We start from the raw sequence: 20,782 nt of genomic DNA on the forward strand, positions 1-20,782 counted from the left end.
TGAGTTTTGCAATCTGGTATTGTCGCCAGACACAGCTCCTGACTGTCAAAGCATATTTGCAGTCTGTCAATGCCTCCAGACAACGCCCAGTGTCAAGATTGTAGTAGTGGATAGAGTGACCAGTCACCAACTCGCTAGTTTGCAGTCTAGGCATTAGTCCCCAGACACAAATCCCTACACCATACTCGACGTGGTCAGTCTCCACAGTCTGACGTGTCTGTCGGAGCAATTTCGCAGTCTGTGTTGCTCGGCAACGGTGGCCATTCCGGGTTGGGTAGCCCTTCTGCGCATGCATCAGTTGTCGCAGTAACCGGTGGGCGATGAGCCAATGCCGACCGTTGGCCACTTACCAGGAAAATAATGGTGGTGTCATTGGCGCACATGATGGCTTTATGGCCAGGTAGTACGGTGAATCGACAAGTGTCGGAGGTCCGACCATGTTGCATTTCTGATCAACACCAGCCACGGTGTGTAGGCAGACACTAGCCGTTAAGATTGCAATTATGTGTGACGCATGCAAGATTGGTCCCGACTAGTTCTGTGTCTGCGTCTAGAGTTGCAAGAGCTGCTATTGGTGGATGGAATCCTGGCCAGTATTCCACCGCATGGCCGGTGCTCGTGGCGAGCTAGCGAGAGATGCATCCTGCATAGCAAGGCAGACAAGATAATTACACGTGAATGTGATCACGTGACATTTAAACATGTGACCGGACACCCACCAGATATCCACCACCACACACTTGCTGAAACTCCACCATGAAGCTCAATATCAACTTGAACGTGCCCATACTAGCATCCAGAAACGGAGCATATCTTGCATCGCTGGCCTTTACCGCCTTCTTTGTGCTCCTCCCATTGGCGGTGCTCACCTACCTGCGGTTCTATACCACTTTGATCCCCAAACAGTCTCCAAACATTCCCCTTCAATTCATCCACAATACCAACAGCAACGTCGTCAATGTACAGGAGCTCGTCTCCAGCAAGTTCTACGCGTTCGATCTGTTGCTAGACTATCAAGTGGACGTGAATTTGGCCCTCGCTTGTTCCCACACCGACGCCTACCACCTCAATGCACCTTTCACGATCTATTTGGAGACCCAAGCCAAGGATCACAACAGCCATCGGTCGTTGCGCACGGAGGTGCTGAAGAAATCGTTGTTTGTCAAGTGTGATCCCGCATTCGTTCACCAGAGCAATAACAAGATTGTTCCATTCAATCTCAGGCACTGGGTGCCACCGGTGTTGGTCAATTTGGACCGCCACATCACCGTTCATTTGGACAACTTGGTGCTCAAGGGTAGCCAGCTTCACGACAACATCAGGAGGTTGCAGGTGGGCCTCGAACCACACAGTAATATTCTTATCGACGATGAGAATAGTTTTCTCCAGTTTCATATCAAGTACGTTGGTTTCCGGTACTACTTGGTCAAATATTACTACACGTGTATGTTGATTGGGGCAGGGACCTTCTGGATGATCAGCACGTTCGTGTGTTTGTTAGTTAGCTACTCCATGGTGTGGGGAGGCAGTGAACAGAAGAAGAGAGGGCAGGTCCCACGCGAAGCAGCTACTGGGAAACGCTAATAAGCATTGTAGTTGGGCATTAAATTAATAAAAAAGGAATTGATGTGCTAGGCAACGTTAAGGAGGACGAATTGTATTTAGACCGTATAAACAGATTCCTACTAGTGTTCAAAGGAGTTACAGGCAACGTTAATGGGGAAGAATTGTATTAGCAAGTGCAATGCACTAGGAATTAGAGGAACTACCGTGCAAAGCAAATTCACGGAAGAATTGAGGCAGTAAAGTACCTGGAATAAAAGAAGCTACGTGCTAGGACACGTTAATTCACGGAAGAACTGTATTTGAAAGTATAAATTACTAAAAAAGAGAGTTACTGTACTAGGCAATACGAGCAACTAGAAATAAATAAGAAAATGAGGTGGAGTAGGTGGGCTCTTTAATTCGCATTCAAGAGCTTCAATTCGTTTGAACTGTCTACTGACAAGAACGGGATGATTTTCTTGAAATAATCAAACTCATTCAAGTCATTCATCATCTCCAAATCCTGATTGAATTGATCAATCTCTATTCTGCGGTTCAAGAACGCTTTAAATTCTTCTATCATCAAGTTGAGTTCATTCAAACTTCTCCCCAAGTTAACAATATCAATCAAATTCTTTGGACGCAGATCGCCAAGTTTCATATCGGAGAAAAGTTCGTCAATATCATCCGATTGAATGGTGCGAGCATCGCTGTCATCATCTTTGTTCAAGTTCTCCATGAATAATCCGTCTTCATCGTTAATATAGAACTTATTGTATGGATCATTGTTGATGAAGATAGATATATGGGGCACTTGAGGTCTGGATGGAAAACAAGCAATAGTTCCACGAACTGGTTGATTCAGGTTAGTGCTATAATAGTCTTCGCTGTCCCCCAGAACATCTGCTCTAAGTTCTACCCTTAGGTTCTTTTGGTGGATCATCAAGTATTTCTGATTCATGGAATCATGGTCAATGATTATATCGAACTTGTAGATGGGTCTTGAGATTTCTGGTGGGAGCTTAAATATCTCGGGTGGCTGGTTGTGCTTCTGCGAGGACTTTTCAGGCGAGAAGGAATCTAAGTCTGAGATTGACGAGGTGGTAGAGTCACTTACCGAGGTTGGAGTGGACTTGAAAGACATCAAACTTGGACTTGAAGATCTAGATTTGATTGAGGAGTAGGTAGTAGACAAAGAACTCAATGAAACAGAATTTCTCTTGTATTTCAATGAATTACTCGAAAGTGCACGATCTCTGTGAGCCAAGCCATTAGATCTCGTATCAGTATTATTGTTATCTTCGGTTGAAAGATACTTGAATAATTTTCCTAATGAGCTTACCAAAGACTTAGATGGATGTTTCTTTGAATCAATATTGTCAGTGTTGTCTTCTGCGGTTGATGGTAAGGATGAACAGGTATAAATTGCTTCATCAAAAATCTCATATGAATGTGTTTTCCTTAACTCGCTAATCTTCATTGAAGTTGCAGGAATGAAATCAGGATTACTATCATCATGAACATTCAATCCTCCGTCTTCCTTCAGATTTATAGGAAGAATTCCGAACTTTCTGTTGACAAGAGGGTTGTCTGGAGTGTAATCCAAAGCGACTGTGCCGTTATGCTGATTCTTCAAAGAGATAGCATGTAAAACATCATACGCCTTGTCAAGCTTCTGTTCGATCCTCCTGGTCACTTGAATCATCGTTGAAGAATGGTAATTGTTTACGCCAATTAGTCTCCAAACCAAGAATCTGGCGTAGTAGGAGCGCACAATTGGATTCCAGTGAATGAAGTATCTTTGAAATATCTCATTGGAAATAAGCCAATCAATGAAGTTTGCCTTGTAACTCTCATTGAGATTCGTAATCCAATTAAGATATGGAGGGGCCAGTTCCACGTTTCCCAAATTCAGATCTTGTCTTAAGCTTGATAATGATTCAGGAACCATGTCCCAAATATTGAACAAGAAGGATAAATTTTTCAATACAACTTGAATATGGTCGGTGTGTTTGAGCATCATATAGTTGCAACTCAACCAAAACTCCCAACTGATTGCGGATGGCGAGCTGTTCATATTATTGAAAACATGGTTGATAAATTCGTAGACGATATTCAAGATCAAGCCATTTTTGTTGCTGTCATAGACACTTGTTTCCTTAGAAATTGATACAAACAATCTATCGACGAATTTGACAAGCGAATAGCTTATGAGATCTTCATGTTCACGACAAGTTGAAGCAGAAGATGAAACACGGTTTGCCGTGAATGATGCAGAGTGAAGTATATCTCTAATAGTTTTGAAGATCTTGACAATAGAGTTGTAGTAAACATCACAGTGTTTTACGTTTAATCCTGGAATAAACGGCGGAGGCGTAGGTGGAGCATTTGATTTAGCAGAATTGATACCAGATGTGGGCGTTGGCGGTACGGGAGGAGGTGAGGCTTTAATCAGCAGGGACAGAAACTTGTTAACAGTGGTGGTTGATATTTTCGTGATTGAGATTTTGAATATTTGCAAGATGTGGCTGAAAATAACATTGAAACCAGGACAGTTGACAAGAAGCAAGTCAGTAGCATCTGGGTCGAATCCATCGGATAAACGTTTCTGAATAATATCGACATAATGTCTGAAGAATGAATTAAATACGTTGCTGTCGCAATTGCACCATCTTCTGACCCAACTCCCATTGGGATCCTTGATACCGTTGACGGGATGGGCCGGAGGAGGCACGCAGTTCAAGAAACCGGCCTGTTTCTTGGAAGCAACACGAATACCTTGAAAATTGATTAAATGGTGTAAATGCAGGGGGAAAATCGATTTGAGATGGTCCACGGAGGCCTTGGATGCGGATGAGGGGGTGATTATGGAGCTCGTGGACTCAAAGAACGATTGTTTCACGTTGAGCAAGAACAACAACGCGTTGCTGACGTGGGGCAACGTGAAAAAACTGTAGGCAAAGATCTTGCCCACAAATGCTGAGACAGAAAGCGAGAGGGTCTTCAAGTTGGTCATTTTGTCGATGCAGTACTCCAAGGTGGAGGTCAAGAGACTCGAGTACTGGCTGAAGAAGTCGTCGTCAACCTTGCTCCAGTCGTCGAGAGCCACGATCCGCGAGATACACTCCAAGTAGGCGTTCCTGTCGCTGGCGGGAATGGTGCTGTAGGAGTCGCCCAGAGCCGCAGAAGTGGATGCTGCGGTGGACAGTGGGCCTGTAGTCTTGAGGTTGGCGAGCAACGAGGTCCACCACTTGAGTAGAATGGCGGTGATCACGCTGGTCAAGCTCTTGTACACCTTGGAGTGTTTGGGGAAGTAGCGATGGAGTTTGTGGCCACTGCGGAGGAACGGCAACAACGACGTTCTAAGGATGTTGCTCTTGAGCACGCCGCTGTTCTTGGCGGGGTTGTACTTCTTGGAGTTGAAGCGGTTGAGTTCGAGCTCCAAGTGCTTGTACTGCTTGAGAAGTGACTTGATGAGACGGTCGTTTTCCGCAGAGTGGACGGGGGACGAGTCCAGCGCCGTCTTGGACGACTTGGACGACGACTTGGAGCCATCTGACGCTGTTTGGAGCAGCTGGAGGTCGTCTTCCGAGCGGGTCTTTCTCCTGCTGGAGGCGACTCGAAGGACTTTGGACATAGCGAGGGAGGATCGAGGGAGGATCAGATGAGCAGAACAGGCCTGGCAGAACGAACGGAGGCTAAATGGACATAGACGGTTGGCAGAGCATAAATGACGGTTGGGAGGCCAGGCAGCTTACCGCAGACGAGGGCGAGGGCACGAGCAGTGGGGAGTGGGAATGTGGCGATGCCGGGAGGACGGCTGGGGGGACGTGGGGGACTAGCGAGGGAGTGCTTAGGGCGGTGGTGGTTGTGGAGGTGGTGGTTGTGGGAAGAAGGTATTTGGTTGTTGTGTGGGAGGAGTTGTCGTGATGTCGTGGAGCCGAATGTCGTTGCTCGCAAAGGGATGGTGTAAATGTACCTCACGGAACAACTGCATGGGGGAGCGTTTCAGTGCGCCACGGGACCTACATGAGACATCGTCTATTGCTGCGCGAACGGGCAGGTGCGGGTTACGTCAACTGATAGAACAGTACGCGCGGGAAGGTTACGTCATTGGAACCACTTGGAACATTCGATGGGCCATTCAGTGGGAACATTCATTCAGTGGAACCAACATCTTCATGCCCTGGAGGGCGATATGGGGACGCTATTGGGACGATACACCCCCTGATACCACGAGCGTTGTCACAGGCCAGTGGCACCATTCGGGGGTTACGAGGCCCAATAATAGCAATAGATACAGAAATGTGTGTCTCGGGCGAGCAAATGCGTCCCGCTGTAAATACCGATACAGATCGGCCCGGAAGCACACCGGAAACGTCCACACTGGACAATTAATTAGCCGTGTTAGGAAGAACAAGCATGCCCGAGCGTTAGATAACCTGCCGGGGTCCGTAGATAGCCAGCACTCGGACTGTTCTCCCCAGACACTTTTGTAGCAAAATCTGGCACGCAGCAACCTCTGTGAAATTTAGGCACCTCGTTTTTTTGATGTTTACCTCAAAGATCTATTTCTGGGCATAGAGCATCCAGAAGGCTTGGAGCAGAAGGCTTGGAGCTCCATGAGAGTGTTTACATTCAGCTGTTCCATAAGCGTCCTGACGTGTGGCCTGCCTCAAGTGGCCTGATTGGACGATCCCAATGGTATTCATGTTCAGGAGTTCAGCGAGTAACTTCACCCCAATTACGTCAAAGGATCGGAAAATTCGCTTGGTGACACTAAGGCCCCTTCAGGGATGAAATAATATTATCGGATGGGACAGAATGTATGCGTCCTCCATCTCGGGTCAGAAATATTATATACCTATTTACTGGGCTCATACGCCTTGAGCTTCTCGGTCAATTCGTCCTTGATCTTCTTGGTAGACTCGTAGATCTTCTTGGTGACGTCGGCCTGCTTCTTGGCCTTTTCAAGCTCCTGGGTGAGCGCCTCCAATTGCGAGTTGACCGAAGCTACTTTCTCTTCGGACTCCTTTGCCTTTGCGAGCTCTTCTGTAAGCTTTTGTACCTGCAATTGGAGTTCCTTCTCGTCGGACTTCTTGGCATCCGTTTCCCTGAGCTTTTCCTTCTTCTCGGACTCATTTGCCTTTGCAAGCTCTGCCTTAAGGCTGAGCACCTGCAAGTCAAGTTCCGCTGCGTTGGCCCTCTTGGCATCCGCTTCCTTGAGCTTGGCATCGGCTTCCGCGAGCTTGGTCTGATATTCCACAACCTTGAGGGTAAGATTTTGGAGCGAGTCGAGCTGCTCTAATTTGTCCTCTTGTTCCTCGAGCTTGAGTGCTTGCTCCTTGTTGGTTTTGCGAAGCTGTTCAAGTTCCACCAACTTGGCCTCATTTTCTTTTTGGGTATTCTTGAGGGTGTTTATTTGCTTATCTTTCTCTTCCCTCTCCTTGATGGTATTGGACTCGTTTTCCTTCTGGGCCTTTTCGAGCTCATGCAATTCGTGTTCTTGTTCTTTGTTGATTGTCTCGAGACCTTCCATGTCCTTCAATCTGGACTCCTGCTCACTGTTGGTCTTTTTGAGTTCTTCCAATTTGGATTCAAGGTCTTTGTTCAATTTCTCGAGCTCGTCCAACTTGGATTTCTGGCCCTCGTTGCCCTTCTCGAGTTCTTCAAATTTAAGTTGTTGGTCTTTCTTGTCCTTTTCAAGTTTCTCTAACTTAGAGGATTGTTCCTCCTTGGATGCTTCCAACTTCTTTACCTCTTCTTCCTTCTTGCTAAGCTTTGATTCGATTTCTTCAACCTCAGCCTTGGTTTTAGCCAACTCTTTTTCTAACGAAGTGATCTTTTCTTTGTTTGACTTCAGCGATTCAAGAAGCTCAGCAATCTCACCTTTTTGGGTCTTACCCTGTTCACGAGAAGTCTCCAATTCCTTTTGCAATTCCTTTTCGGAGGTTTCCAAGCTAGATTTGGATTTCTCCAATGATGCGATTTGTTCTTTCAAGGTAGTTTCCTTTTTCTTGTAGTCATTCTTGGTGGTGACTAATGTTTCCTCGGTCTGCTCCAACTTTTCCTGGAGCTCTTCCACTGAGGCCTCAGTGGCAACCAATTTTTCGTTGGTGGCACTCAATTCAGTGGTAAGAGCACCAATCTTGTCGTGGGCCTCCTTACGCTCAACATTGACCTTGGCATCAAGGTCGCTGTACAAAACATCCACGGAGGTGTACTTCTCTTCGATGGTGCTGAGTTTGTTCCTTAACTCGTCGATTTCAGATCCCTTTTCCACCAAGACCTTTTCCACCAACGCATTCAGTTTCAATTCCCAGTCCTTGACAGTCTGGAGCTTTTCTTGCTTCGACTTGGTCAAGTCGCCGTTCAAGGACTCAATCTGGGCCTTGTGGGTGGCCAAGTCAGCCTGCAATGCTTGCAATTGGGATTCCAACTCCGATTTGGCACTGGCCAATTGCTGCTTGACTGCGTCCAAATCGGCGATTTTGGACTTCAAAGCCTTGAGCTCCGACGCATAAGCCTTCTCGTTGGTGGACTTGTAGGTGTTGGACTCTTCGGTGAGCTTGGTCAAGGCTGCCGACTTCGAGTTCAATGATTTGGTCAAATCGGTGATTTTTTCATTGAGCTCGGAGGACAAGGTGTCGAGCTGGACGTTCTTGGTGTGGTACAACTGGTAGGTGAATGCAGATGAGAGAGCGCCAGCAGCGGCGATGTAGTTGGCTATGGCCATTTTGGTGAGGTGTACGTGTCGGTGTTTTGGTGTAGTCTTCGCTTAGAGACGAGCTGGAGGGATGGGGTCACGTGCGGGATCACCCGGGTGGTAGAATTTTGATTTTGTGTGCAGGATCGATGTTGCTGTGAGAAACGACTGATGTGGAGCATACGTTGGTCAATTGTGAGCCTTGTATTAGCTAGGGAGCTCAGACTCGAGGTACCGTGTCATTATCTAAGTACTTATATTGTGGCTGTCCAATGTGGCCGATAATTGGTCACATGTAGTCTCTCTCGAGTCGGTAATACTTAGTACAACATCACGTGACAGACATCACGTGACATAATAGGTCCTTATGTCTACTTGCAATTATTAATACTTAGCACCCCCAAAGGCATCAACAGTATCATAGATGAAGAATCCTTTGGATTAGTATTCTGTGTTTTGTTCAAAAGCAGAGTTACTCCAGACTGTTACTCCACCTCCAGCTGAAAATAAGTAAGCACAGTTGCCCAAATAATATTATGAACGATTCTTATATAATTTTTCCAGGAGAAATGTTGCTACGAATAAGTTTGTGATAAACAAGTTTGATGATATTCGAGAATCACAATACATGCAATACGTTCTTGCATCTATTGAAGCTTCAAGGAACTACCCAATTACGAGAACAGATCGGGGGGCGCACGACCCAGATCACTTTCATGTGATTATTTACGAGGCTGGTTGGGGCACGCCCACCCAACGGTCACGAGACGTTTAGATAGCGAACAAAAAGGGACTGATATCCAAATCGCTGACCCCAAAAAAACACCTCCCCGCAAACCCACCATGGAGTTCACACCCGCCTACTCATTGGGAGACCGTCATGGCTCGCTGACAAACCTCGCAGGCGCCTCCAGGTCCCGGTCCCGTTCCCGGTCCAGAAACAGAAAGCTGAATGCTTCGTCCAGATCAAACAGTAACACCAGAAGACCGTCGTTATCAGGAGGAAAGAGATCGCTTTCAGCATCGTCACTCACCAAGTTAACGGTCACGCCCACCAACATTGATGCAGACAAGTCCATTCCCACCGTGTCTGCCACGTTGGACAACTCGTTGCCGTTGGACTTCTTCAAGCAAGAGTTGATTGCGTTGATCAAGGCATTGAAGATCAGCAAGTGGCACAAGCGCCAGCTCACCATCGCTAACATGAGCGTGTCGAGAATTTCGGGAGCGTTGACCAACTCCATCTACCAGCTCGAGTACAACGACCCCCAGCAGCACTTGAGGCTTCCTGCGTTGCTTCTTCGTGTGTACGGTAAGAACGTGGACTCCATCATCGACAGAGAGCTGGAGTTGGAGATCTTGATCAAGTTGTCGCAGAAGCGCATCGGACCCCGTTTGCTCGGGATCTTCTCCAACGGAAGATTCGAGCAGTTCTTGGAGGGCTTCAACACCCTTTCCAAGGACCAGATTCGAGACGAGGTGCTCTCGCAAATCTTGGGCAGAAGAATGAAAGATTTGCACTACAAGATAGAATTAGACCCTAAGGACACATCCTCAGATTTGCCCATGTCCTGGAAGCTTATCTACAAGTGGCTAGACATCTTCGAAACCCTGATCCTACCAAACTACGTGGACAAGGACTTTGACACCAAGGAGGTGTTCCTCTTAGATTTCTACAAGTTCAAGCAACTTATTGAAAAGTACAAAACTTGGCTTTTTGCCAAATACGAACCGGATTCGTTCACTTCTAACTACAAATTTTGTCACAACGACACCCAATACGGCAACTTATTATTGCACGAATCTTTCAAGCCAGATGATATTATCGTGGACAAAAGCAATAGCGAAGAAAAGACGGCGATCAAGTCTACCTCCAACAAAAAGGATGGCAATTTGGTGGTTATCGATTTCGAGTATTCGGGTCCCAACTTCCCTGCCTATGACTTGGCTAACCACTTCTCGGAATGGATGGCAGACTACCATGACCCTGTTAAGTCTTACTACATCCACGAAGACCAATTCCCAAACCAGATCGAACAATTGAATTTGATCAAGGCTTATGTTGAATATGAGTTCCAGTTCCCTTCCTCCAACATTAAAACAGGCAAGACTTCCGAGCAACATCTTATCGATAACTCTGCTTCCGAATTGGTGCAGTACGAAATCAAAAAGATGTACAACGAGTGTATTTACTGGAGAGCCACCGTGCAGATCTATTGGTGTCTTTGGGGGTTAATCCAGAATGGTCCATTAAAGTCGAGTCCAGCATCCCCTCCCCATATTGCTCCCAGCAAATCTGAAATGGGTGTGGACAGTACTTACAACATCACTACTGCTTTGGAATCGGCCACATTGGAAGATAACGAGTTGGTGGAAGAAGCAATCACCTCCAACGATGATGACTTTGACTACTTGAAGTACTCGCAACAGAAGTCAGCACTTATTGTTGGTGAGATGATCGGTTTGGGCTTGTTGGAGAAGGAGGACATAGATGAGAAGTATTGGGATTTAATCAAGTACTTGGATTGTAAAGCATACGATCTCTAGACGTGATATAATTAATTCTTAATTCCAGATAACAAAAGATATAGATAATCTCTGTATAATTATAGCATAATAAAAGCATTTGGAAAGATAGGCGTAGATTATATGTTGAGAGCAAGGCCAAATAAAATGGAATATCAGCTGACCAAATATAATTAAATAATACAATGATAGACACTTTAGCTGCTTCATCTGTTTCATATCAGCATGTTGTCAAATGAAAATAACTGATGGTGTGGCACATATACGAGAAATCATGACCGGAATATGAAGGCACGTGAAACATGAGTTCCGGTCACTTGGGTCGGTCAGTGAAGGCCGGTTAAAAAGGTGCAATAATTTCTTGGAAATAGGCCGAAAAGGGCTAATATGTTACTAGAAGACAAACACCAGCTCCTTCAGCGAGTTAAGCTCAGCTGAACTCACCGGCTCGTGGGTATAACCTGGTTCCAAAATCAGAAAAATTGAGATCACGTGACAACACTTCAATCACCCCACCTGCTGGTTGTGACAATGAGCCACTCTTCCGTGGGCAATTGCATCTCTCAGTGACCAATTGGCACATTCAGCCATCACTCTGTTCTAACTGGCCCACATACCCCCATATTTTCCCCATATCCCCATATTCCTACCACCTCCTCTCGTGATTCCCGCACAAAAATCAACCGAGCTCAACTCCACCCCACATGCTTTCCTTCAGAACCAGAGGCTACAACGGCTACGCCGTTCAGTACTCTCCATACTTCGACAACAAGCTTGCTGTGGCCACGGCTGCCAACTACGGCTTGGTGGGAAACGGGCGTCTTTTCGTGTTGAACATCGAGCCCAACGGAACCATTTCCAGTCCCATCTCGTGGGAGACACAGGACGGATTGTTCGACATAGCATGGAGTGAGATCCACGAAAACCAGCTCACGGCCGCTAGTGGTGATGGTTCCATCAAGCTCTTCGACTTGACTGTGGGTGAGTTTCCCGTGATGAACTGGAAGGAGCACACACGAGAAGTGTTCTCGGTCAACTGGAACTTGGTCGACAAGGCCAACTTCGTCAGTGCCAGCTGGGACGGCACCATCAAGATCTGGTCGCCTCAACGTGCACAGTCTCTTTTGACGTTGAATCCCGGGTCCACCGACTACACCACCAGAACATCTCCCCTCCAACAAACAGCAAAGCCTCCCATGTCCCACCAACAACAGCACCAGGGAGCCAATACGGCTCAGTGCATCTACAACGCATCGTTCTCGCCCCACTCGCCGTCGACGTTGATCAGCTGTGATGGCTCGTCCCACGTCCAGATCTGGGATACCAGACAACCCCATCCGTTGCAGATCGACTGGGTGGCCCATGGAGGCATGGAGACCCTCTCGTGCGACTGGAATAAGTACAAGTCGACCATAGTGGCGTCAGCAGGAACAGACAAGTCGGTACGAGTGTGGGACTTGCGAATGCTTACCAACATCGACCAGCCTCAGTCGCAGGCACCCATGCCTGCCTACCATATCCGAGGTCCTACGCCGTTGAACCAGCTCTTGGGCCACGAGTTTGCGGTCAGAAAGGTCCAGTGGTCGCCCCATGACTCCCAGGAACTCTTGAGCACCTCCTACGACATGACAGCTCGGGTGTGGAGGGACGAGTCCAACGACAGAGCCCGTTTTTTGAACATGAATAACGGAGGATGTAAGGGTGTGATGGGTGCACACAAGGAGTTTGTCATTGGATGCGACTACAGCTTGTGGGGTGAGCCAGGGTGGGCTGCCACCACTGGCTGGGACGAGATGGTGCACGTCTGGGATTCCAAGAGATTATGAGAGACATGATGGTAATTGGAGATACTTCAATTATATGTGGTTGATCTTCAATAAGCTGTTTGATCGTCCTAATGGCCATTTACAGATATGATTCAGTCCATGTTTGGGGACTAGGCACACATTAGTCGTGATTGATGAATGACATGAAATAATAATATGACAATTCACCAAGTATTCTATATTCGACTACTTCGGCAGCAAATGGAGATGAAAGAACAGAAGTCTCACTGTAAAGTACCATTTCACTGGGGTCACCCAGCTCTGGAGAAGTTGTATTGAGGTGTTTCGCTTTCATGCAACCACTGGCAATATTCTGAACCAACAAAGCTTCACAGAATAGACAGGAGTTATCTCTCACTCTATCTTGATAGAGATCTACCAATATACACACATGGTTGCACGAGCGCTGAAAATAATCATTTTTAATAAAAGAATATCATATAATAAATGAGTATTAGGAATAAAGATATTGTTGATCTTTAAGTGTTGGCGATTCTATTAATTCTCGATGGATAGTTAGTTTATTTTTGCTGATAGGAAGCATATTTTAATATACTCTCCAGACGACCCGCCCAAGACGAAGATATGCACTGGAAATTGGAGAGGCTAGGCCACTTAGTTTCTAGGTTGCTTCCATTCAATTGATAATTAACTGAGCTAGTCGGGTGAGACAGTACACCTATCGCAATGGTAAAAGTACCGTTAAGGTAATTCGTAAAAATACGAAAAAAATTGGTTTAATTTCACCACACAAGAGATTTGCCACTAGGACGAGAATCAAAAGAGAGGGTTATGGAGTCGGGCGCTATAGCAAAGCGTGGTTATTAGAAAATAGGCATTAGCAAGAACCACTTCGAGCTGTAAATGAAATTTATGCTAGAGGTTCAAATTATCTCTGGGGCTGAAATACATTATGATGTAATATCGGTTCTTGTGAGCTTCTCCGCCAAAATGGGCAGAAGTATGGGTGTTTCCAGAGTATCCTATGCAGCACGAGTGTCAATAGCCCGTTTAGGTGGAATATTTTTCGCAGGACTAATGAGATCGGAAATGGCCAAAGTACCATTACACCTCAAAACCACCACGCCATGCCCAAAAAAAGCCAGCAGGGTTGGCGCAGCAGAGAGCAGCCATCAGAGGACGCTGGAGTCCTCTGCACCGGCGGTCTTGCCAGACCTCCCCGCCAGGCCGCCCAGCCAACCCACCGTTGCTTCTGGTCACGTGACCCCAGATCATTGCCTGATCCAGCAAATTGATCACAACTAAATGACGTGCAGATGGTTCCGCATTGCCGTTTTGGGACGGGCCCTCTGGCCACTTGCCTATTCCACCCCAACCCCAAATAAACACCTCCGGTGGCTGATAGTATCTGCAGCCCATTAATTACCCGCACCGTTTAGGCAACTCCATCGCTGGCTACATAAAGGCAGCTGTCACCGCATTCTTTCCTCTGAACCGCACTGGCGTCTAATTCCTCGTCCTCCCAGCCATGGCCACCCACTTATCTATACTCAACTTGGAGTATAGCTTCATCAATGAGCCCTCAGGCATTCCGCTCTACCTGTCCAATATTGGCCTCTGGAATGAATATCTCAGCGACCAAGGCACCTACAAGGTGATGGACAATTTCGCACCTATTCACCAGATGGCCACCACCATCAACTCGCACCACCCCAGCGGAAACAACTTCATCGAGGTCAGCAAGCCCCAGTTGAACAACCAGTTGATCAGCCTCTCGTTGCACGGGTCTGCCAGCTACATCAACAGCGCCAGGGCCCTGCTCCTCCAGGCATACTCCCAGGTGCACTACAAGAGCATCGCGATTGCGAAGGACCAGTTTCTCGCCATCAACCACAAGTTCACCAGCCACTTGTTAGATATTTGCAGGCAATATCGGGTGGAGATGATCATCAACAACCACAGCGTGGACGGCGCGGCGTCTGGCTACTACATCCACATTTTTGGCGACCAAGACGGCATCACCATGGCCGAGCCCTCCATGCGCATCGTCATTAGTTCCGTGTTGGACCGCGAGCTCTTGGAGTGTGTCGAGGTCGACTTGTCGATGATTCCGTTGATTGGAGGCATCGACTTGTTCAACTTCAACCAGATCGCCAAGCAGACCGACTCCAACGTGTACATTCCCGACCTCTTGCCCAACTTGTTCAACTCGAACGTATTGCAGTCCACCGCCAACTTGAAGATGTGGATCACCTCCAAAACGGTTCCCCAGTTGCTCTTGACCAAGTTCATCGTCAACCAGTTGATCCTGCACCAGGCAAGCTTGCCCATCATCACTAAAGAGATCGACATCTGCAAAAGCAAGCTCGATGCAATTGTTCTTTACAACCAGTCCGAGGTGTTGAACATCATGTTCAAGCACGGAGTCTTCATCCAGATGCCAAGCTTGGGGGAGCTCAATCAGTACAAGCTTGTGGTCCAGGGATCAAACCTAGAATGTATTAATGAAGCCGTGAACGAAATCAACCTTTTGACCTCAACATATTATACCCTCACCCTTTCCAACACTGGCAAAGTCAACGAAGCATACCTCTTCAGATTGATCCAATTGAAGAAAACTTGCACGCTTACTGCCAACAAGCACGGTGTCGAAATTAATGGCCAAAGCCACGAACTCAAACAGATCTTGAACCAATTGTCCACCTCGAGTTCAGTGACAAATTCGGGCACTGCCAGCTTGAGATTGGAATTGGACATCACCCAGAGAGACTTCATCAGTGGTAAGAAGAACGGGAAATTGATCAAGATCTTGAACCAGTTGGGCCAGTTACCAATCATAAAGTTTAAGCCATTCAACGAATACAACTTCTTTATTGACATCGAGATTCGTGAAGGCACCGAGTTGGCGGTTCTTCTTCAGGCCATTGACTTGATTGAATTGGAATTACCATCCGAGTTGCAGTTCAACATTCCAGAAGTGTTCCACAAGTCGATTATTGGAAATGGTGGTTCTATTATCCAGTCAATCATGAAGAAGTACAACGTTTTCATCAAGTTCTCTAGTAGCAATGAGAGCGTGAGTGATGGCTATTCATTCAAGAGATACAACAACGTTTTAATCAGATGTCCAAGAAAGAACAGTAAGAATATCAACTTGGTCAAGTATGAAATTGATCAATTGGTGTATCAATGCTGGAACAATGGCGCTGGAACCGGAAGCTTGATGAGCTCCAACTCAACCATATACCATACTGTCAAGTTCCAATTGTTGAAGAGTCACTACCTATTACTTGTCAACAACAACAAATTGAAACAGATCACATCTTTGGAATCGGCATTCAATTCGTTCATCAACTTCCCAACCTCAATCGAGAATTTTGCTAATAAGAATGACCTTACTGTTGAAATTAAAGGTTCCGAATTGAAATCTAAGCAATGCTTCAAACAATTAAGTACTATATTACCCAAGAACTACGAGTTCAAGATCACTTTCATGCCAGGCAAATTCGAGGAAAACTTCAGCACCTTGAATCAATCCGAATTCTTCAATAGAATCGTTATTCCGTTCAAGATCTTGTTGGGAATCGAGATGATCGTGAACGAAGTCCCAATTGTTAACGGCAATTCTGGAGACTATCATCAGATCATTTTAAGTTACTTCAACGAAGAGCACTTGGAAGCAGGAATTCGGGACTTGACCATTTTCTTGAGGGAAAAGGGCTTTATGATTCTCGAAAAGAAACCTCTTGAATTCGACCCATTGATCGAGTACGTTTCTGCCGAGCCAAGTCTGCCTGTTAAGCAGAATGCGTTGGGTGCAATCACCAATCAAATTGTCAATTCTGGCGTAACTAATGGTTACTCCAAGAAGGGATCGCCCAAGAAGTCTCATTCTCCCAGAAGATCGCCTCGAAAGGAATCGCCCAGGAAGCATGTTCCTCCTCAAAGATTGCTGTATGGTGGGCTTTTGCAGGCAAGCCCCATGAACATGGTCCTTGAAGGAAAAGCAGGTCTCGGAGTCAACGCCATGGACCATGTTCCTATTTTGCATAGTTAGTTTAATTATACGATTCATGAAGATGGGTAGTAGTAATGATATTATGACACGGTTCATGTTACAAGAGACGATTCATGAACAAGAATGTGGTAGTAGTATTATACGATTCCAGAACAAGGATGGGTAACAATAATGATATAAGATGAAGATAGGATGACTGTAAAGAGGATAGATCTGGAATTAATGGAGGGATAACAGTAGTAGTATTAGGTGATACTTGAACAAGGATGGTAATAGCAGAATTTCTTGCATTTTGCGATTCTACACACATGATAGTAATGATTCTACGACGGGAAGTATTCTCGCATGGACCAGGATATATTCTTCAGTCTCTCGTCATCTGCTTCGTCTACAGGTGTCATTTCCTTCGTATATTCGTATCGTTTACATGTGATGCCCGTTGTATGTGTTTTTGGAGTCGCTGAACGGATTCTCGTCCGTATGGTACTCGTTGGTCCGCACAGGCTCGTAGCCCTGGTTGGAGGTGAAGTACGCCTGTTGCGGCTGGCTGGTAGCTGGAGGAACGCCTCTGTGCTGGTACATGGGAGGAGGCACGGGCGCGTACATGTTGGGGTTATGCATAGGGGTCTGTTTCTCGACGTACCTGGTGTTGGCAGAACGGCAGCAGCAGCAGCAGAGGGCCTCCAAGCAGCTGACGCCCATACAGCAGCATCTGATCACGGTGCTGATGAGCCATAAGCACACCAAGACTGCCAACACGATTCCCACGATGGCCACGATCTTGCAGGTGGTGTTATCCATACAGGTGTCCCAGGACTTGAACGAGCCTGCGGTGGTGGTGACGTCGTTGGCCAAGTCTCTTGGTAGAAGTTTGTTGATGAACATGGCGGTAGTGTGGATGTTTGAAGTTGGAAGTTCCTGAGAACGGTTTGCGGAGGAATGTGGTGTGAATCCTCAGAACTGCCTCATAATATATAGTTTTGCAAATGTTTCGAACCGCGCCGCGTAGGGAGATCTAGCTAATCTATTTTAGGATGCGCGCAGGGGGCCGGGCTGGGGAGAAAGGGTAGCGAGGAGAACTGCAGAATAGCGGAAAAAGTACTGGGGACTCCGCGAGCGTCGGGGAACTTAGGGAGGACTCTGGTGGTAGCCTAGGGGGACGCTGGTGAGAGGGACGGTACGAGAGACACCAGGAGGGAAGAGGATTGGGAGAGTGGTAGGGTGGTAGAAGGGATGTTGGCGAGGTACAGATCGTGAGATGATCATCCCGCAGCCAGATGAGCACAAGGCGCATGGTGCCATCTGACTGGTAGATCCTGCGTTCTATAATTAACTGCTTTGCCTCGCTCTATCGTGGTGATGGCCTTCGCCGCACCTGGCACAGCCCTGGCGACAGTGCGAGTGACTATATTGTCACGTGACGTATGCCACGCGACCTGTTTCGGAAGGGTATTTGGGCATCGCCGTGCCTGGCGATTGCATGTGGAGTGTTGGGATTCCTTGGCTCACAGTAGCCCTTATCTATGGCTCAATACGAGGAGTGTGGAAGTACCCACCTTGAGAGAGTGTCCATATTCGTTTTTGTTGCTAACGGGAGTATATTACAATCTACTGACTATATACTATTGCAATCTAACTGATAATTGGAAAACTCTCTGAAAATCACTGTGGCAGCTGAGTTCTCAATTTGTCGCGACCTGATTTTTACGTCTTGCACAGTGAAGCTTTCTCAGACGCCAGCCTATTCGTATCACAACAATTTAGGGTGTTTTTGAATGTTGCCACCATTCGTGATCCAAATCAATGGAAGTAAACTCCTAGTAAACCCTCATTCTACGAGTGAAGGAAGAAGCAAGTGGGCAGTAACATAGCTCAATGGAAGTTGTTTTTTTTTGCTAATAGATTATAATCTACTGACCAATATACCTATTGCAATGGATAACACACAATTATGGTCAAACCTTTATAATTTCATCTGAGACTTCGTCTTTCAGGATAGGAACCTGACAACGAAGAGCCCGGTAAAAAAATGGTCTGCTACCCAATGAAGTGCAATCAAATCTAAAGGAGAGAAATAAATAGCATAGATGTATCGAAGGTACTCGGTTTTCGGTGCAAACGCACCATCCACCCAATTTTGTATGGTGGTGTGAAAGGGACTAGAGATTCAATCTTTGTGAGAAGCTACGAGACAACTGAGAGTATTAGATTGAAGATCTAAAGCTTATCATAATTTGATCCTTCTTGGTGTGTTTAATACCTTAAAATTGCAAAAACAAAGCGAAACAGTAGAGCACTTTAAATTCCAGCTAGCTTGAGCTATATTTTTAGCTACATTTTTTCTCAAGAATTGGTTGTATAGTGTAGTGGTTATCACTTTCGGTTTTGATCCGAACAACCCCGGTTCGAATCCGGGTACGACCTGTTTTTTTTTTGCCAGATCAACTATCTCATTAACATTACCATCAAGTTAGATATTCACCACAATGAGTGCCTTTCAGCTTGTGGCCCAGTTTTTGCATGACAAAGGGTATCTCGAAACCTTGGCCCAGTTCCAGAAGGAGCACGGCAAGCCAATTGCATTTGATGAGCTCGATGAGTCGTTGGAGGACATCGTGAAGGATCGGACCGTCTACAAAACTATCGAGCAGAACGTGGAAGACTTGAAGCTAAGCGAGTGGACAGAGCACCCATTGGCTGAGGAATTGGCAGAGTGGAAGGACGGAGCGCTTCCAAGCGCTCAGGAAGTGGCTGGAATTGACGAATTGGTCATTTCTGGAGCCAGCGATGCCAACTACCTGTTTCTCACCACCAACAAGTTGACAGTCGAGGTGGTGGACGTACAGACTGGGAAGATCAAAAAGAGTTTATCACAGGTGTTGGGACGAGTGGTGGTTAAGAACGTGGTTCCGTTGACTGACCAGAGGGTGATTTTCATTGGAATGGATGGAAAGTTCCATTTATTTCACTACGATGCTGACGTCGAATTAGAGAAAGTCAGCTCCATTCAGGGCCACAAGCGCTTGGTTGTGGATGCCAGGAATATCCGCGTGGGCGAGAAGGAATACGTGGTGTCTTTGGGATGGGACTTCATGTTGAAAGTGTTCGAAGTGACGAACCAAATAGTGCCTGTGGCAGAACTCAAGTTGACTAGCCAGGGAACATGTTTCGACGTTGTAAACTACAAGGGTGACACCGTAATCGTGTTGGGAAAGCACGAGAGCACTTTGCTCGAGGTGATCCGATTGAATGTGGATGCCAAACAACTCGTCCCTCAGTATAAAATTTCCCTTAACGATGCTGAGTTCACCCAGTACGGATTTTCTCCCATGGCAGTGGCCATTGACACTACCACGATGCCAGTGCCTTTGGTGGTAGTTGGCACCTCTCACGAGCCATACATGCGGTTGATCGTAGTATCGTTGGCAGAGTACGGTGTCGCCAAAGACATTGCTAGAAACCAGATCCTCAAGAACGTCAATTCCATGTCGCCACAGGACAAGTACAGCCAGGCGCTTGTGGTGTTCCGTGGCTCAGGAGTGTGGGTTGCTGGAGACGACGGAGTGTTGAGGGGCATCGACCTCAAGCACGGGAAGGTGGTAGCCGAACATGGAGGCCATAACGGGAAAATTAAGCACTTACAAGCGGCTACAGGCGGGTTGGTGTCGTGTGGTACCGACAAGGTGGTGAAGGTCTGGAGGTATTGAGGAGACTAGGGGTTAAATGGAAACGAGCCTACATTTTACCATATCTATCTCGATCTTCTCGAAGGGACATCCTTACTCTGAGGGTTGTATGGTGCCCAGTGAAGGAGCATAAAATATTTCAATAATTCTTCTGCAGATAGGTAAAGCCTATAATTTGAGTAGTGACTTCACAGGACCCTCCCAATCTGTTCGATCTCACATACAGCTATAATTGAATAATATTAGTCTGGATTGGCCAAGGAGGCTTTGAGCTTTCCAGGCCAGATCGTGAAATCCACGATATTTTTCTTTAGGCCATGGGCACTCTACAGCAACTATAAAACATTGTAAAGAGACTGATACCGGTCTCAACTACATTCTTGAACCAGCTCCATGAATAATTAGTAATGCATGTTATTTAATATTTGACTTCGCTAATCCAGTCCATTGGTGAAAGTATAGTCAAGTTTTTGGTTTTCAATCATCTCGTTAGGTGGTAATTCGTAGCACCAAT

General features: G+C 46.5%; 9 protein-coding genes and 1 non-coding gene across 10 annotated transcripts; 7 read left to right on the forward strand and 3 right to left on the reverse strand.

Annotated features, from left to right (window-relative positions):
• Nucleotides 1-756: 756 nt before the first annotated feature.
• On the forward strand, nucleotides 757-1,584 carry CANTADRAFT_6951 (uncharacterized protein; the record flags this gene model as incomplete). Its single annotated transcript, XM_020211018.1, has 1 exon — nucleotides 757-1,584. One exon carries the CDS (start codon nucleotides 757-759, stop codon nucleotides 1,582-1,584), a length of 828 nt encoding a protein of 275 aa, XP_020063715.1.
• Nucleotides 1,585-1,960: 376 nt separating this feature from the next.
• Nucleotides 1,961-5,182, reverse strand: CANTADRAFT_6952 (uncharacterized protein; the record flags this gene model as incomplete). Its single annotated transcript, XM_020211021.1, has 1 exon — nucleotides 1,961-5,182. One exon carries the CDS (start codon nucleotides 5,180-5,182, stop codon nucleotides 1,961-1,963), a length of 3,222 nt encoding a protein of 1,073 aa, XP_020063716.1.
• A 38-nt stretch (nucleotides 5,183-5,220) lies between these two features.
• CANTADRAFT_26633 (uncharacterized protein) lies at nucleotides 5,221-6,067 on the forward strand. Its single transcript, XM_020207824.1, has one exon. The coding sequence runs from the start codon at nucleotides 5,490-5,492 to the stop codon at nucleotides 6,042-6,044; it is 555 nt and encodes a 184-aa protein (XP_020063717.1). The 5' UTR covers nucleotides 5,221-5,489; the 3' UTR covers nucleotides 6,045-6,067.
• Nucleotides 6,068-6,248: 181 nt separating this feature from the next.
• Nucleotides 6,249-8,307, reverse strand: USO6 (Uso6p). Its single transcript, XM_020211991.1, has one exon. It carries the CDS (start codon nucleotides 8,279-8,281, stop codon nucleotides 6,410-6,412), a length of 1,872 nt encoding a protein of 623 aa, XP_020063718.1. The 5' UTR covers nucleotides 8,282-8,307; the 3' UTR covers nucleotides 6,249-6,409.
• Nucleotides 8,308-8,887: 580 nt separating this feature from the next.
• On the forward strand, nucleotides 8,888-10,886 carry CANTADRAFT_26635 (bifunctional choline kinase/ethanolamine kinase). Its single transcript, XM_020207825.1, has one exon. The coding sequence runs from the start codon at nucleotides 9,095-9,097 to the stop codon at nucleotides 10,796-10,798; it is 1,704 nt and encodes a 567-aa protein (XP_020063719.1). The 5' UTR covers nucleotides 8,888-9,094; the 3' UTR covers nucleotides 10,799-10,886.
• A 595-nt stretch (nucleotides 10,887-11,481) lies between these two features.
• On the forward strand, nucleotides 11,482-12,603 carry PEX7 (Pex7p; the record flags this gene model as incomplete). Its single annotated transcript, XM_020211023.1, has 1 exon — nucleotides 11,482-12,603. One exon carries the CDS (start codon nucleotides 11,482-11,484, stop codon nucleotides 12,601-12,603), a length of 1,122 nt encoding a protein of 373 aa, XP_020063720.1.
• Nucleotides 12,604-14,092: 1,489 nt separating this feature from the next.
• Nucleotides 14,093-16,621, forward strand: CANTADRAFT_52757 (uncharacterized protein; the record flags this gene model as incomplete). The annotated part of the gene is made up of 1 exon (XM_020210115.1): nucleotides 14,093-16,621. The coding sequence occupies one exon, from the start codon at nucleotides 14,093-14,095 to the stop codon at nucleotides 16,619-16,621; it is 2,529 nt and encodes an 842-aa protein (XP_020063721.1).
• Nucleotides 16,622-17,005: 384 nt separating this feature from the next.
• Nucleotides 17,006-17,467, reverse strand: CANTADRAFT_53117 (uncharacterized protein; the record flags this gene model as incomplete). Its single annotated transcript, XM_020210162.1, has 1 exon — nucleotides 17,006-17,467. One exon carries the CDS (start codon nucleotides 17,465-17,467, stop codon nucleotides 17,006-17,008), a length of 462 nt encoding a protein of 153 aa, XP_020063722.1.
• Nucleotides 17,468-18,934: 1,467 nt separating this feature from the next.
• CANTADRAFT_t155 lies at nucleotides 18,935-19,006 on the forward strand. The gene has a single exon. It is a non-coding gene; the product is annotated as a tRNA-Gln (tRNA).
• Nucleotides 19,007-19,041: 35 nt separating this feature from the next.
• On the forward strand, nucleotides 19,042-20,701 carry CANTADRAFT_26638 (uncharacterized protein). Its single transcript, XM_020207826.1, has one exon. It carries the CDS (start codon nucleotides 19,069-19,071, stop codon nucleotides 20,287-20,289), a length of 1,221 nt encoding a protein of 406 aa, XP_020063723.1. The 5' UTR covers nucleotides 19,042-19,068; the 3' UTR covers nucleotides 20,290-20,701.
• Nucleotides 20,702-20,782: the final 81 nt, after the last annotated feature.

Source organism: Suhomyces tanzawaensis, assembly GCF_001661415.1.
Source record: "Suhomyces tanzawaensis NRRL Y-17324 unplaced genomic scaffold CANTAscaffold_5, whole genome shotgun sequence".
Classification (NCBI taxonomy): domain Eukaryota; kingdom Fungi; phylum Ascomycota; class Pichiomycetes; order Serinales; family Debaryomycetaceae; genus Suhomyces; species Suhomyces tanzawaensis.

Coding starts and splice junctions, on each gene's coding strand:
- CANTADRAFT_26633 (XM_020207824.1), top strand. CDS start 5,490: ATGTCGTTGCTCGCAAAGGGATGGTGTAAATGTACCTCACGGAACAAC.
- USO6 (XM_020211991.1), bottom strand. CDS start 8,281: ATGGCCATAGCCAACTACATCGCCGCTGCTGGCGCTCTCTCATCTGCA.
- CANTADRAFT_26635 (XM_020207825.1), top strand. CDS start 9,095: ATGGAGTTCACACCCGCCTACTCATTGGGAGACCGTCATGGCTCGCTG.
- CANTADRAFT_26638 (XM_020207826.1), top strand. CDS start 19,069: ATGAGTGCCTTTCAGCTTGTGGCCCAGTTTTTGCATGACAAAGGGTAT.